Consider the following 12,331-nt stretch of genomic DNA (forward strand, 5'->3'; position numbering starts at 1 on the left):
GAGCCTATGCTCTTCTCCACTACTCCCTAGCTGGCCTAGCACAGTCCAAGTCTGCTACACCAGAAGCAGGACTGGTGCTGCCGTCACACATCCCTGGCACAACCTCACAATGGCAACTCTGCATAACTGGAAACAGCCCTGGCTCTGCCCATTGCAGCACCCCAGTGAGAGGCCATGTGCAGGCTCCAGGGCACTCCTGGGAGATGGAGCAGTGCCTCCAGCTGGGGCACACACCAGGGCACTGTTCTGCCCCATCTAACCTGGGTAAGATCCTGTCCATTACTGCAGTGCTGCCTGCACAGCGAGATCCCAGCGCCCCCATTCCAGCTCCCCGGGTGGCACCTGTGCCCCACACTGTACAGACAGCCATGGGAAAGCCAGACAGCTAAACCAAGGTAATAGTACTGCCAGCCTGGCACTCAGGCCCAGCCTCTATTTGACCTAACCCGAGCCTCAACTTGGGAATGGTCAAAAGAGTGTACTGAGGCAGTGAGAGTGCTAAAGGAAAACCTGGCCAGTGCTGGCCTCCCCGGATGGGGAGAAATTCTTTTATCTGTATCCTTTGATATCGGACACTACCATTGGTTGTGCATTAACACAGGAGTATGGAGCAAAGGACCGACCTGTGGCCTTTGCCTCTCGACTTTTGAGTGCTGTGGAATTGAAGTATGGATGGTGCTGTTGTGCTCCTACTGGGGGGTAGGGAAATTTAAATACCTTACGGGAATGCAGAAAGTAATAGTCCGATCTCATCATGACCCCCTGCGGCTGTTAAACATGCACACTATCTTACAGGGACAAGTGAGTGGGCAGCGTATTGCTAAATGGTTGCTGGCTCTACAGGCAGAAAACATTAAAGCAGAGGTGTTAAAGGAACCCATAGTCTGGGTAGCTGGATTACATCTGGCTGGCACCCCACACCAATGTGAAGCCAGCCCAGGTAAAACCCAACATCAGGTGTTTTGGGCAGCTAACCCCAATCAGGTAAAAGAGGGGACACTGGTATGGTTTTTGGATGGAAGTTGTAGGTATCAAGGGGGACAGAAAACTGCAGGCTTAGCTGTTGTGGGAATCAGAGGCAATGAGACAGTCAGCACCATTGGTTTCTCACTAGAAGCAAAGTCAGTCAGGAGGCAGAACTGGCAGCCTTGCTAACAGCTTTAAATGAAGTGGATCCCAAATTTGAGCCAGAATGTTGGGTGGTGGTAGATTCAGATTATGTATTTCGTGGTGCCACATTAATGCGGAGATGGTGGGCAGATAATCATTTCAGGGCAACAGACGGCTCCACAATCAAACATGCTACCTGGTGGAAGCGAGTGGAGGAGCTGAGTCACTGTTTTACACGGATCAATGTGGTAAAGGTAAAGGCACACAAGAAAACAGGACCCCTAAGCAAAGGAAATAATCTGGCTGATGTAGAGGCCAAGCAGGCTGCAACAGAGGCACCCCCATGGCCCTGGGAGCCAGAAGAGAGTGTGCCTGTAGCAGTGATAACAAGAAGCGGGGTGGATACAGATCGGGGAGGGCGAATTCGAGAGTTGCAGGAATCTGACCCAGGACTGGAAGGCATCATGAAACTTGGGGACAGGCATGTGCCTAAGGTGGAACAAATGGAAGGGATTTGGTGTGTCTTAACAATTGAGGGACCGGTAATGTTGTGCCCTCAGGGAAGTCGGATGGCTTTCTTAAGCTGGGTGCATGGAAGCTTGGCAGGGGGACACCCCGGGTTTGAGGAGGCACTGGGAACTTTAAAAAGGTTGTGCTGGTGGCCAGGAATGGCAGCTGATTTAAAATCACATCTGGAACGTTGTTTGGACTGTGCCAGGCACAGCCCACCTCACAAGGTGCTGAGGGGAGAATTAATGAGACAAATCCCAAGGGGACCATGGGAAAGAATACAGATCGATTACACAGGACCCCTACCACCAGATCACAGGAAAAACAGATTCATGTTGGTGGTAGTGGATGCTTTCAGCCGGTGGGTGGAAGCTTTCCCCACAAAGTATCAAACTGCCCGGGTAACTGCTACAATACTGGTAAATGAGGTATTCACTCGCTGGGGGGGTCCCAAAGGTGATTGACTCAGACCAAGGAGCTGCTTTTCAGTCAGATCTGTTAGGGGAGCTATCAGCCCTCACTGGAATCACATAGTTGTTCCATATTGCTTATCACCCCCAGGCTGCGGGGCAGGTGGAACGCATGAACCGCACCATTAAAAGTGAGCTAAGAAAGGGAGTGGAAATCGGAGGAAAAAACTGGTCACAGTTACTGCCCTTTGTCTTAATGAGAATAAGGGCCCGAGAATCAAAGGGCACAGGATTTTCTCCATATGAAGCTCTCATAGGAAAGCCTATGGAATGGTGGGAAAATCTACTTACCCCAGTACCTGGGGAAGTCTCAACACACGGCTTAACACAAGAATGGATTTTAACTTTAATCGAACATGTAAAACAAGTACAGCAGGCGGTGGCCTGGCAAGACGAGCAAGGAGCAACAAGAGTCAAAGCATGGTATGACCTGCCTGGGGAGCATAATCTACCCATGGTGGGAGATCTAGTGATGTACAAGATTCCAGGTCAACACCATCCATTCCCAGCTCCTAAATGGAAGGGCCCCTATCTTGTCTTTGACCAATTAGGGCCCAGTCTGCTATTACTGGGTACAGAGAGTGGAGGACGGGAGTGGGTTCACTGCACGCAAATAAAAAGGTACAAACAGGGGATTGGGAAAGGGGACGTGTAAATTTTGTTATGTGTGTATTACAGGTTAATTCAAAAAGGAGAAAAGGATGAAAATTCCCTGGCCCTGGATGAAACAATTACTAGTGCTAATCACAATTGTCACATTTACAAATTCTATTCAGATCCACGATGTGAAGTGTCAAAAGGAGGAAACACATGGACGGCTACACATGCAACCTGTGGTAATAAAGCTAATGAAGACTATGAGAATCTCCCCATAGAAAGATATACCACTAATACTCCAACAGGAATTTGGCAGTGTCGGTATATGGTTTATGGATTAGATGGGGGAATCCCAACCAGGTGGAGAATATCAAATTTATCAGGAAATATCGCATGGTACTCCCTGGGTGCTGCCATGATTAATGATAGTGGAAAACACAGTTACCCAGCTATGTGGTTTGTTACAGAGGGTCCAAAGAATATAACCCTCTGGTCTCCTGGAGCAAATGAACCCTCTTGGGAAAACAGGGCCCCACATTTAGGGTGTGATGTTACCATATGTAACCACAATGGTACTTCCATGGAAAATAATCCCCGAAGGTATGATTGTTATGTACGTATTACACATTAGGCGTAAAATCCCCTTTGGGACGCTGGGTGTACGATGAGTTAACCATTTTACAGAATGTAACCCTACAGGTAATATGGATGCCAAGTTGGAAGAATCCAAATTTAAAGTGGCCACAGCCTGCAGCCAAGAATATTCCCCGACGAGCAAATGTCTGGGAGCCATTGTGGGAGCAGGTGCAGCCAGCACTTTTTAACGTGTCCTTTCACTCTATTACATGGGTGGTACGCCCCAAGGAATGGTGGGTGGACCAAATCCGTCCTAATTGTAGTATGTACATAAAAGGATTGAAACAACAATTCAATGCATGGGTGAGGAGACACACCTGGAATCGTTGTCGGAAAAGGGGATTGTGGGCAGCTGGGAACACTATGCTGGGTACATGGAATCTGGGGGACGAGTGGGTAACCAAACAATTAGTAAGCCAAAATGTGAAATTTCAACAACAAATTAATGAATTAATGGCACAGCAACTATCAGCAGTTGCCACAGGGTGGAGGACAGCAGTAGAGGTAAACTTGCAGTTAACTCATTGGGCAGGGGACCTGGTGACATGGGTAGAGGATGGCTTCAGAAGACTAACATGGGGAGAAGTGTGCGTAGGTATTCAAAATGCTCAGTTAATAATGTTAATGGATATTATGAGAGATGCTTGGTCAGAACAATGGCCTTCAGTATTAAATCAGGAGGCTAGCCCATATTTATCCACAATTGCAAAAACATACCCATCTACCTGGAAAATAACATCCCCGACCTGTGGGGACAGTTCTTGTGTAATTGTTACTATGATACCATGGGAAGGAAATGTAAATAAGGTGGTTCCCTTGAACCCTATGGGAGTAAGTAGGGAAGGGGGAGCACGTTGGGAGCCACTAGGGAATAGGTGGGGGGGGGGGGGGGTGGAATGGGGTAAATTGGACTGTCATCACATTAAGCAGTTGTATATCCAGAGGAGGAATATGGATGTGCCCCTCTCCTATGACTATGGAGGAGCAGGATCGATGGCCTATTGCAAAGGGGGGGTATTTAGGGGTAATGTATATGGTCCTGCTTTGAGCAGGGGGTTGGACTAGATGACCTCCTGAGGTCCCTTCCAACCCTGATATTCTATGATTCTATGGGGTACGGTGTATTCTGTTGGGTATGTATGCAATCCTGCAATATAACACTAGGAGGCAAAATCCTTCCAGTGTATGACAAAATTATGAACTTCTATATACTGCCACCTGGACTATGGTGCACCAATGGATCAGTGGACTTAATCGTTGTAAACAATCGAACCAGCACCTACTACCCCATACCGTACCAAGTAGTTGAATTGATTTGGACAATACCAAATTTCACTGTGGATATTCAACGGACACACAATATGGACAAAAGTACACAAAGGTTACAAGAGCAACTTGCTGCAAGCGCCAACAGTTGGACACACTTACAATACACACTACAGGATGGCGCTGACAAAATTTTAACCTTATCGAAGGAGGAGAAGCAGTGTTTTTGGTGGTGGCCAGGATGTTGGACCATACTGCAGTGGTCAGGACTCTCGGTGTTGCTGTGGATTATCATAGCAGCTGGTGTATTGTTAACTATATGTGTGTTACATTGCATATGGAAACAATCAAGGGGGGCACAACCCCCTAGAGAACAGCCACTAATTATAACCTATAAGTAATGTAGTAAGCCCCCCCAAGTGTACTAGACAACCCGGACCCAACCTTCTCGGGTCCACTATACTGGGAAGTCTGGAACACTAATTGGAATAGGTGTAGTATGCCCGTACGAGAGAAGGTGCAGGGCATGGTACTACACAAGGGGCAGTGGGACAGATGGAGCATCGACACCTTCCACCGTGATGCCAGGAAATGTGTCGCCATATGTCCTATGCTTTTCTAGGGATACCTGGGCAGGAGGATCCCAAAAGGGGTGGAGTGTTAGGATATAGATATTCAGGCCTGTCTGTAAAGGCCTGTACTTTAAGAATTTAGGTGTATTCTTATCACTTGGCTAGTTAGAGGTATAAAAGAAAGAATCAAAATCACTGTCTGCCAGTTTAACGTCCTTCTCTTACTGTGACAGTCTGAGGCCCTGTTCTTAGGCTAAGGCCTTTGGCTAAGCGACAGAGGCAGCCATAAGCTGGGAAGCGAACGGTCACATCCTCACATTCCAAACTAGTCAAATTGAAAGAAGGTGCTATTGGGCTGTTAGGAATACAATCCTGTCCTGATAGTGCCTATCACCTCCAGAGAAAGGGAAGTGCCTAGAAGATGTAAAAGGAAATTGAGGTTGATAGTTTTCTGTCTGGTAAAAACTCACTTATCTATAGACACAGCCGGGAAACTCTTATGTCTTTATAGATGTAGTTGTGAAATCCTCACTTCTGTATGGTTTTGTCATTATAGTTCCCACTTTGCTATTGTTTATTGGCATGGTCTCTGTCTGGTTCTGTGATTGTTTCTGTCTGCTGTATAATTAATTTTGCTGGGTGTAAACTAATTAAGGTGGTGGGATATAATTGGTTAGCTAATCATGTTACAATATGTTAGGATTGGTTATTTAAATTTCAGTAGAATGATTGGTTAAGGTATAGCTAAGAATATTACTATATAAATTAGGGGCAAACAGGAAGTAAGTTGGGATTCGAAAATAAGGAAAAAGGAACTTGTATTTAAGCTTGCTGGAAGTTCACCCCAATAAACATTGAATTGTTTGCACCTTCGGACTTCGGGTATTGTTGCTCTCTGTTCATGCGAGAAGGACCAGGGAAGTGGGAGAGTGAAGGAATAAGCTCTCTAACAGCACCTGTGCCCCACACTGTACAGACAGCCATGGGAAAGCCAGACAGCTAAACCAAGGTAATAGTACTGCCAGCCTGGCACTCAGGTAAGGCCACGCTGTGGGTCCACATCCCTCCGCTGCTACCCAGATTCCACAGCAGGGCAATGCCCACCACTGCTGAGCATGAAGTGAACTGTCCCTTGGCACGGTAAGCTCCCTCGTGCTGACAGGGTAAGTGCCAGGGGTGCTCAGGCATCATTGGTAATGGGGCTAGAGTCCAGACCTCCACCAGCAAGCCCTTCCTCCCTCCACTGGCTCCAGTGCCCTTCCCCTCCTCCCCAATCCTGGAATCCCCCGCTCTCCCCTTTGAGTCCCCCTCCATCTTCCCTTCCCCAGAGTCTCCCTCACCCCTCCTTCAGGTTCTCCCTACACCCTAATGGCTCCCACCCCCTTCCATCCTTCAGTCTGTTAGCCACCAGTCCCTCTAACGTGGACATGGCCCCCTTCACGGGGCTACTGTTGTCCCCCCCCCCCCCCCCGCCCCCAAACCTCTCTAGCAATCAATCCTCACATCAACCCCTTACAAGGAAGGGCACCATTTAAATAACGCAGTAGGGAAGGGAAGCATGCCAGGCAGCTAGAGCCAAATGACACAGCAGACTCCTCCTAGGTGTCTAGATTCCCAGGCCACTAGGAACCATTTTGCTCACCTAGTCTGATCCCTGGTAGAGCACAGGCCAGAGACCAGCCCCACAAGCATTCCTGCAGCAGAGCTTTTAGAGAAACAGCCAATCCAGAGTTAAAAATTGTTAGAGATGATGGAGAATCCACCATGCCCCTGGGTAAGTTGTTCCAATAGTTAATTATCCTCACTGTTAAAAATGTAGGCCTGATTCCCAGTCTGAATTTGTCTAACTTCAGCTTCCAGCCACTGGATTGTGTTAGACCTTTCTCTGCTAGACTGCAGAGCCTATTGTTAAATATTTGTTCCCCATGCAAGTACTGATAGACTGTGATCAAGTCAACCTTTAACCTTCTCTCTGTTAAGTTAAATAGATTGAGCTCCTGGAGTCTCCCACTAGAAGGCAGGTTTTCCAATCCTTTCATCATTCTTGTGACTCTTCTCTGACCTCTCTCCAATTTATCCACATCCTTCTTGAATTATGGACACCAGAACTGGACGCAGGATTCCAGCAGTGGTTGCCCAGTGCCAAATCCAGAGGTAAAATAACCTCTCTATTCCTACTGAGATTCCCATTTATGCATCCCAGGATCTCATTAGCTTTTTTGGCCACAGAGTCAGACTGGGAGCTCCTGTTCACCTGATTATCCACCACGACCAACAAAGATTTTTCAGAGTCACTGCTTCCCAGAAGAGCGTCCCCCAGCCTGTACATACAGCCTACATTCTTTGTTCTCAGACACATACATTTACATTGAGCCATATTAAAACACATCTTGTTTGCCTGAGCTGTTTATCAAGCAATCCAGACTGCTCTGTACCGGTGACCTGTCCTCTTCATTATTTACCACTCCCCCAATTTTTGTGTTATGTGCAAAAGTATTAATAATGATTTTATGTCTTCTTCCATGTCATTGATAAAAATGTTAAATAGCATAGGGCCAAGAACAGACCCTTGTAGGATCCCACTGGAAACACACTGGGTCAACGATGTTCCCCATTTGCATTTATATTTTGATACCTAACAGTTAGCTAGTTTTTATATCCATTTAAGGTGTGCCATGCTAATTTTATATCATTCTAATTTTTTAAAAATTAAAATGACTTATGGTACCAAGTCAAACATCTTACTGAAGTATATTACGCCAACACTAGTAAATTTATCAACCAAACTCATAATCTCATCAAAGAGAGAGATTTTACATTCCTTAAACTCACATTGATTTGTATCAATTATATTACCCTCCTTTAATTCTTTATTAACTGAGTCCTGTATCAGCTGCTCCAGTCTCTTGCCAGGGATTGATGTCAGATTGACAGGCCCACAATTAGTCAGGTCATTCCATTTATCCTTTTTGAAAATTGGCACATTGGCTTTCTTTCACTCTTCTAGAACTTCCCCAGTGCTCCAAGACTAAACTGAAAATCAACATTAATGGTCCAGCAAGCTTCTCACCCAGCTCTTTTAAACTCTTGAATGCAAGTTATTTGGACCCACTGATTTGCAAATGTCTGTTTATGTATCCCGGGATCTATTTAACATCCTCCCAAGATACCAGTGGAATAGAAAGTGTTCTCATCACCATATGAGACTGCATCATCTGTTTTTCCCCAAATACAGATCAGAAACATTTATTGAACACGTGCCTTTTCTGCATTATTATTGATGATAATCTGTGCAACAGACAGCCCTCTCCTTGTAGTCAGAATGCCAGCCCTTCCCTCCCCACGTGCCCACAAACCAACCCCTTCCCACTGCAGTTAAAGGACAAGGAGATGCCCATTACTCCCTAGACTACCACAAACTGCATTGCCCTCAACATCCTCCTTGCCCTTCCCCCCGATTTAGACCAAAGTCTCTGAAGAGCAGGACTCCACACCATGCCAGTAAAGCGAAGCAATCCGACCCAGCACTCACCTTTCAGAGTCTTCTTGAGATGAGACAGGAGTCCACCGAGTCGCTGCAGGTCAAAGTAATCCACCTTCCCGTTATAGAAGAGCTGAGGAGGAACATATGCCTCTGGCGGAAAGGGGACAAAGATTTATGGTGAGTGTCCCAGGCTGTGGCCCAGCTAACATGAAAAGACAGAGAGCACGGAGCACTGGCCCCAGCCTGGGGAGCCAGACAGCCCTGCAGATTTTACTCTGGCAGATTTTACTGCCCTGCAGATTTTACTCTGATTTTAGTCCACTCTGGCAGAGGTGGTTTCCAGAGCGGAGCACACACCACACGAGAACAGAGACAGGGCACTCAGAGACCTGACTGGCCACACACTGCTCCCCCACAGCTCCCTTGTCCTCGAAAGCCTGCTCACTGCACAAGCAGGGCAGGTCTCCACCCAGTTCCTAGCAACACATTCCAGCCATGAGCCACACAGTGAGGTACACCTGACCAATTCCAGGCTGGACAGAGCTCGGCGGTGGGGCTAAGGCTGGAATAGCAGGAGGTGGCAGGCCAGGACTGAGGGGGAATAGATGATGCTGGGATAGTGTGTGTAAGAGTAGCTAGCACAGGCCCCGCTGGCCAGATAGTGCTGTTCATCCTGCACTTCAGGGCTCTGACAAGCCCATCCACTCCCGTCAGAGGGCTGGTCTGTGTGGGGAACCTGAATGGCAGAGCTATGGAAGCATGTCCTCAGAGGGACCATTCTGAAACAGTGAGCATGCATGGCAGTTACCTGGCTGGAGCACTATCCCGCATTAGCGATGCCAGTCACCTTCCCGGTGCTGCCAAGCCCCAAGTGCAGTGGTACGGTTCGGTATGCCATACCAGTAGGATATTTATAGCTGGTATTGTGTACCAGAAAGACACAGGAGGAACCCACTCTCAGCCCCGCCCCCTGCCCTTCCATGGAACTGCGTCTCCTCCATCTGTATAGCAGCCCTGCCAGAGGACAGGGCTGGGGGTGGTACAGCTGCCAGAGGAGCTGCCAGCGTTCCACTCCTTTCCCTGCTGGCCCCCAGCCCTGCCCCCCACCCCCGCCCTGTCCTGTCCTCTGGCAGGGCTGCTGTACAGACCCCAGGCAGGAGGACTCAGGACACGCAGCTGCATGGAAGGGCTGGGGGCAGTACAGCAGCCATGCTGGAGGAGCTGCCAGTGGGGGGCTGCCCAACAGCCCCACGTTCCTCTGCTCCTTTCACCGCTGCGCTTCCAGAGAGCCCTGATCCCCCGGGAATCACAGCGGCGAAAGGAAAACACTGGCAGCTCCTCCGGCGCGGCTGTACCACCCTCAGCCCTTTCACGCAGGTGCATCTCCTGAGTCCTCCTGCCTGGGGTCTGTACAGCAGAAGTCTCCGGCGCAGTGGGAGGACAACAGAGCCCCCCCCCCCCCCCCCAGGTAACATGGGATGGATGTGGATCATGGGGAGGGGATGGGGACAGCATGGGGGTCCTGGGCTGGGGGTGGGGCAGGGAGGAGTCACATGGGTCCTGTGGGGCGGTCACATGTCCCTCCCATAAGTGCAGCATACCAGCAAGAAATGATTTCTACTTGCACCACTGCCCAAGTGTAAAGGTTCCCAGGCTGCAGGGTCATGAAAGGTCACTGCTCCTGAACCAAGCTCAAGCGTCCAGCCTCCTGGAGAATGGCAAATAGGTCTCACCCCGTTCCCACCCCCAGTGTAGGGGGGCCTCCACGACAACGCCGCCCTGCTGCTGATTGCTGGAGGATGGAGAGGCCTTACCCTCACTGCTCAGGGCTGCAGGAGCCTTGGCCTTGTGCCCGTCCCAGTAGCAGCGCAAGGTGGAGATGAGTCGATGCAGGAAGCAGACCATGTATTCTGGCGGGCACAGTACAGTCAGGTTCTGGAGGGGGCGGCAGAGAGGACAGTGAGGGAGGGTCACACTTGGCAGTCCCTTCTGGGACTTTCTGCTCCCAGCCCCACTCTGTGCACTCCGCTGTCTTGCGGACCGCATGGAGCATTGGCCGCAGAGCCCAGCCCCAGCACACAGCGCCTCCTCAGAAGGCAACAGCCTCTCACACAGTGCCCTTCCCCATGGCATCGCAAAATCGAGTGCTGGGCCAGCCTGCTGGCCTGAAGGCACGCTAGCAAACGTTTGAACGCCAGCTGGGCACTCTCAGTGGCAGAGAAGGCAAGCTGCTAAATAACGTAACTATGCAGTGGGGAAGGGCACAAATACCTAGCACAGAGCTAGCTGTGACCACTAGCATCACGGAGACCTTCAACAGCAGCAAGTGAAGCAGGCTGCCAGTTGGGGTTCCCTGGCGCCAGGGCTGTACTGGCTTGTTCCCAAATCTCCCACCACTGCAATAGCTGTGGAGCAGCTCCACCACCGACGGCAGCGAGAAAGCACTAACCCTAGCACCCCGGCTAGTCACTGACATCTTGTCCCCGGAGATGCTCTGAACAGGGTTAAGCACCAGTGCTCCATCTACATTAGTGTCCCCCACAGCTACTGTAGTGGGACTGCACTGCGGCCAGTGCAGCCATGAGTTCGGAGGGGAAGGCTGGGGCAGACACAGGCTGTGTCCCAGGATGACTATTCCTCCTGGGTGCTGAGCCTATGAGGGTATCACAAACAAACTCTTGCAAGAACCAGTCAGCTTTGTATCACTGACAGCAGCACAAGTCCCTTCACTGCCCTTGAGTGGGTCCAGTCTGGGAAGTTGAGGACAGTGGCAGCATCACAGCAGGGCCATGAGCACCTCCAGCTATCACCATGCTGTCTGCCTTCCGACAGCACCACCCCAACAGACCCAACATGCCCCTAACAGCGTGTTGCTCTCAGTGCCTGGGTGAGGGCAGGGTCATATTCTCCCTGTGAGGTGCTAGCAATGGGGTCCCTAAAGGGATGAGAGCCTTGGCTGGGAGAGGGGTTAAAACATTTGGCTTCTCCCTCCCCGCTGCCTACCTCAACCCCAGCACCTGTCCCTCCCCAGCGCACACTGCGTGCACAAGCCACACTCCTGAGAACAGCACGCCCGGCTGCTACAGGGGGAAGAGCTGAGTCCCCTGGGTTCTATCCCCTGGACAGTCACTGCGCAAATCCTTCCCTGTGCCAGGAGGGCCCAGTGCAGCCACGCAGCCAGCTCACACTGGTGCAGGGCAGGGCTGCCCAGTCCAGAGGTACTAGAGAAGAACAATGGCCCATTGCAGCAGTGCTGGTGGTACAACTTACCCCTCGGTTGCTGGCATTTTCCTGAAGGAACCTGCGGAATTTGTTCAGGAAGATGTATCTGGAGGCTTCCCCCTGCCAGGAGAAAGAGCAGGCATGATGCTTACCCAGCTGTGAGAATCCCCTGTGCTCTCCTCTCTGCTTTGGGACTCCGGCTCACCTGGCCCAAAATTCACCCCCAGAAGCTCCTTGAGAATCAAGTGCCACACAGGCCTTGGCATGACTCTCTGCACAAGGGCCAGTTTCACCTCCGGGGACATTTCAAGTCTTCCCGTGTTAGTTTGCATGCCCAGTGCACTCCACTTCTCCCTCCCAGCTCCCCTTCTGGCCTGCACCGAGGCAGACCAAGCTATTCCCACTGTAGACATGCATCCCACACCACTGGCATGCATAGCAATGTCCTGAGAACAACACTTGGT

General features: G+C 50.1%; 1 protein-coding gene across 4 annotated transcripts in view; it reads right to left on the bottom strand.

Annotated features, from left to right (window-relative positions):
* The window catches only part of RNF123 (ring finger protein 123), a 159,734-nt gene that overhangs the window by 79,740 nt on the left and 67,663 nt on the right, over positions 1 to 12,331 (bottom strand). For all 4 annotated transcript variants that reach the window (XR_012640259.1, XM_074958387.1, XM_074958386.1 and 1 more), the window contains exons 19-21: positions 11,916 to 11,987; positions 10,460 to 10,580; positions 8,694 to 8,795 (exon numbers count right to left, since the gene is read on the bottom strand). Coding sequence is in view for 3 of the 4 variants with exons in the window: in XM_074958387.1 (XP_074814488.1) it covers positions 8,694 to 8,795; positions 10,460 to 10,580; positions 11,916 to 11,987 (295 nt within the window). In the remaining variant the exon portion in view is untranslated. The remainder of the gene's footprint in view (positions 1 to 8,693; positions 8,796 to 10,459; positions 10,581 to 11,915; positions 11,988 to 12,331) is intronic.

The sequence above is a fragment of the Natator depressus genome, chromosome 7 (assembly GCF_965152275.1).
Source record: "Natator depressus isolate rNatDep1 chromosome 7, rNatDep2.hap1, whole genome shotgun sequence".
NCBI lineage: Eukaryota > Metazoa > Chordata > Testudines > Cheloniidae > Natator > Natator depressus.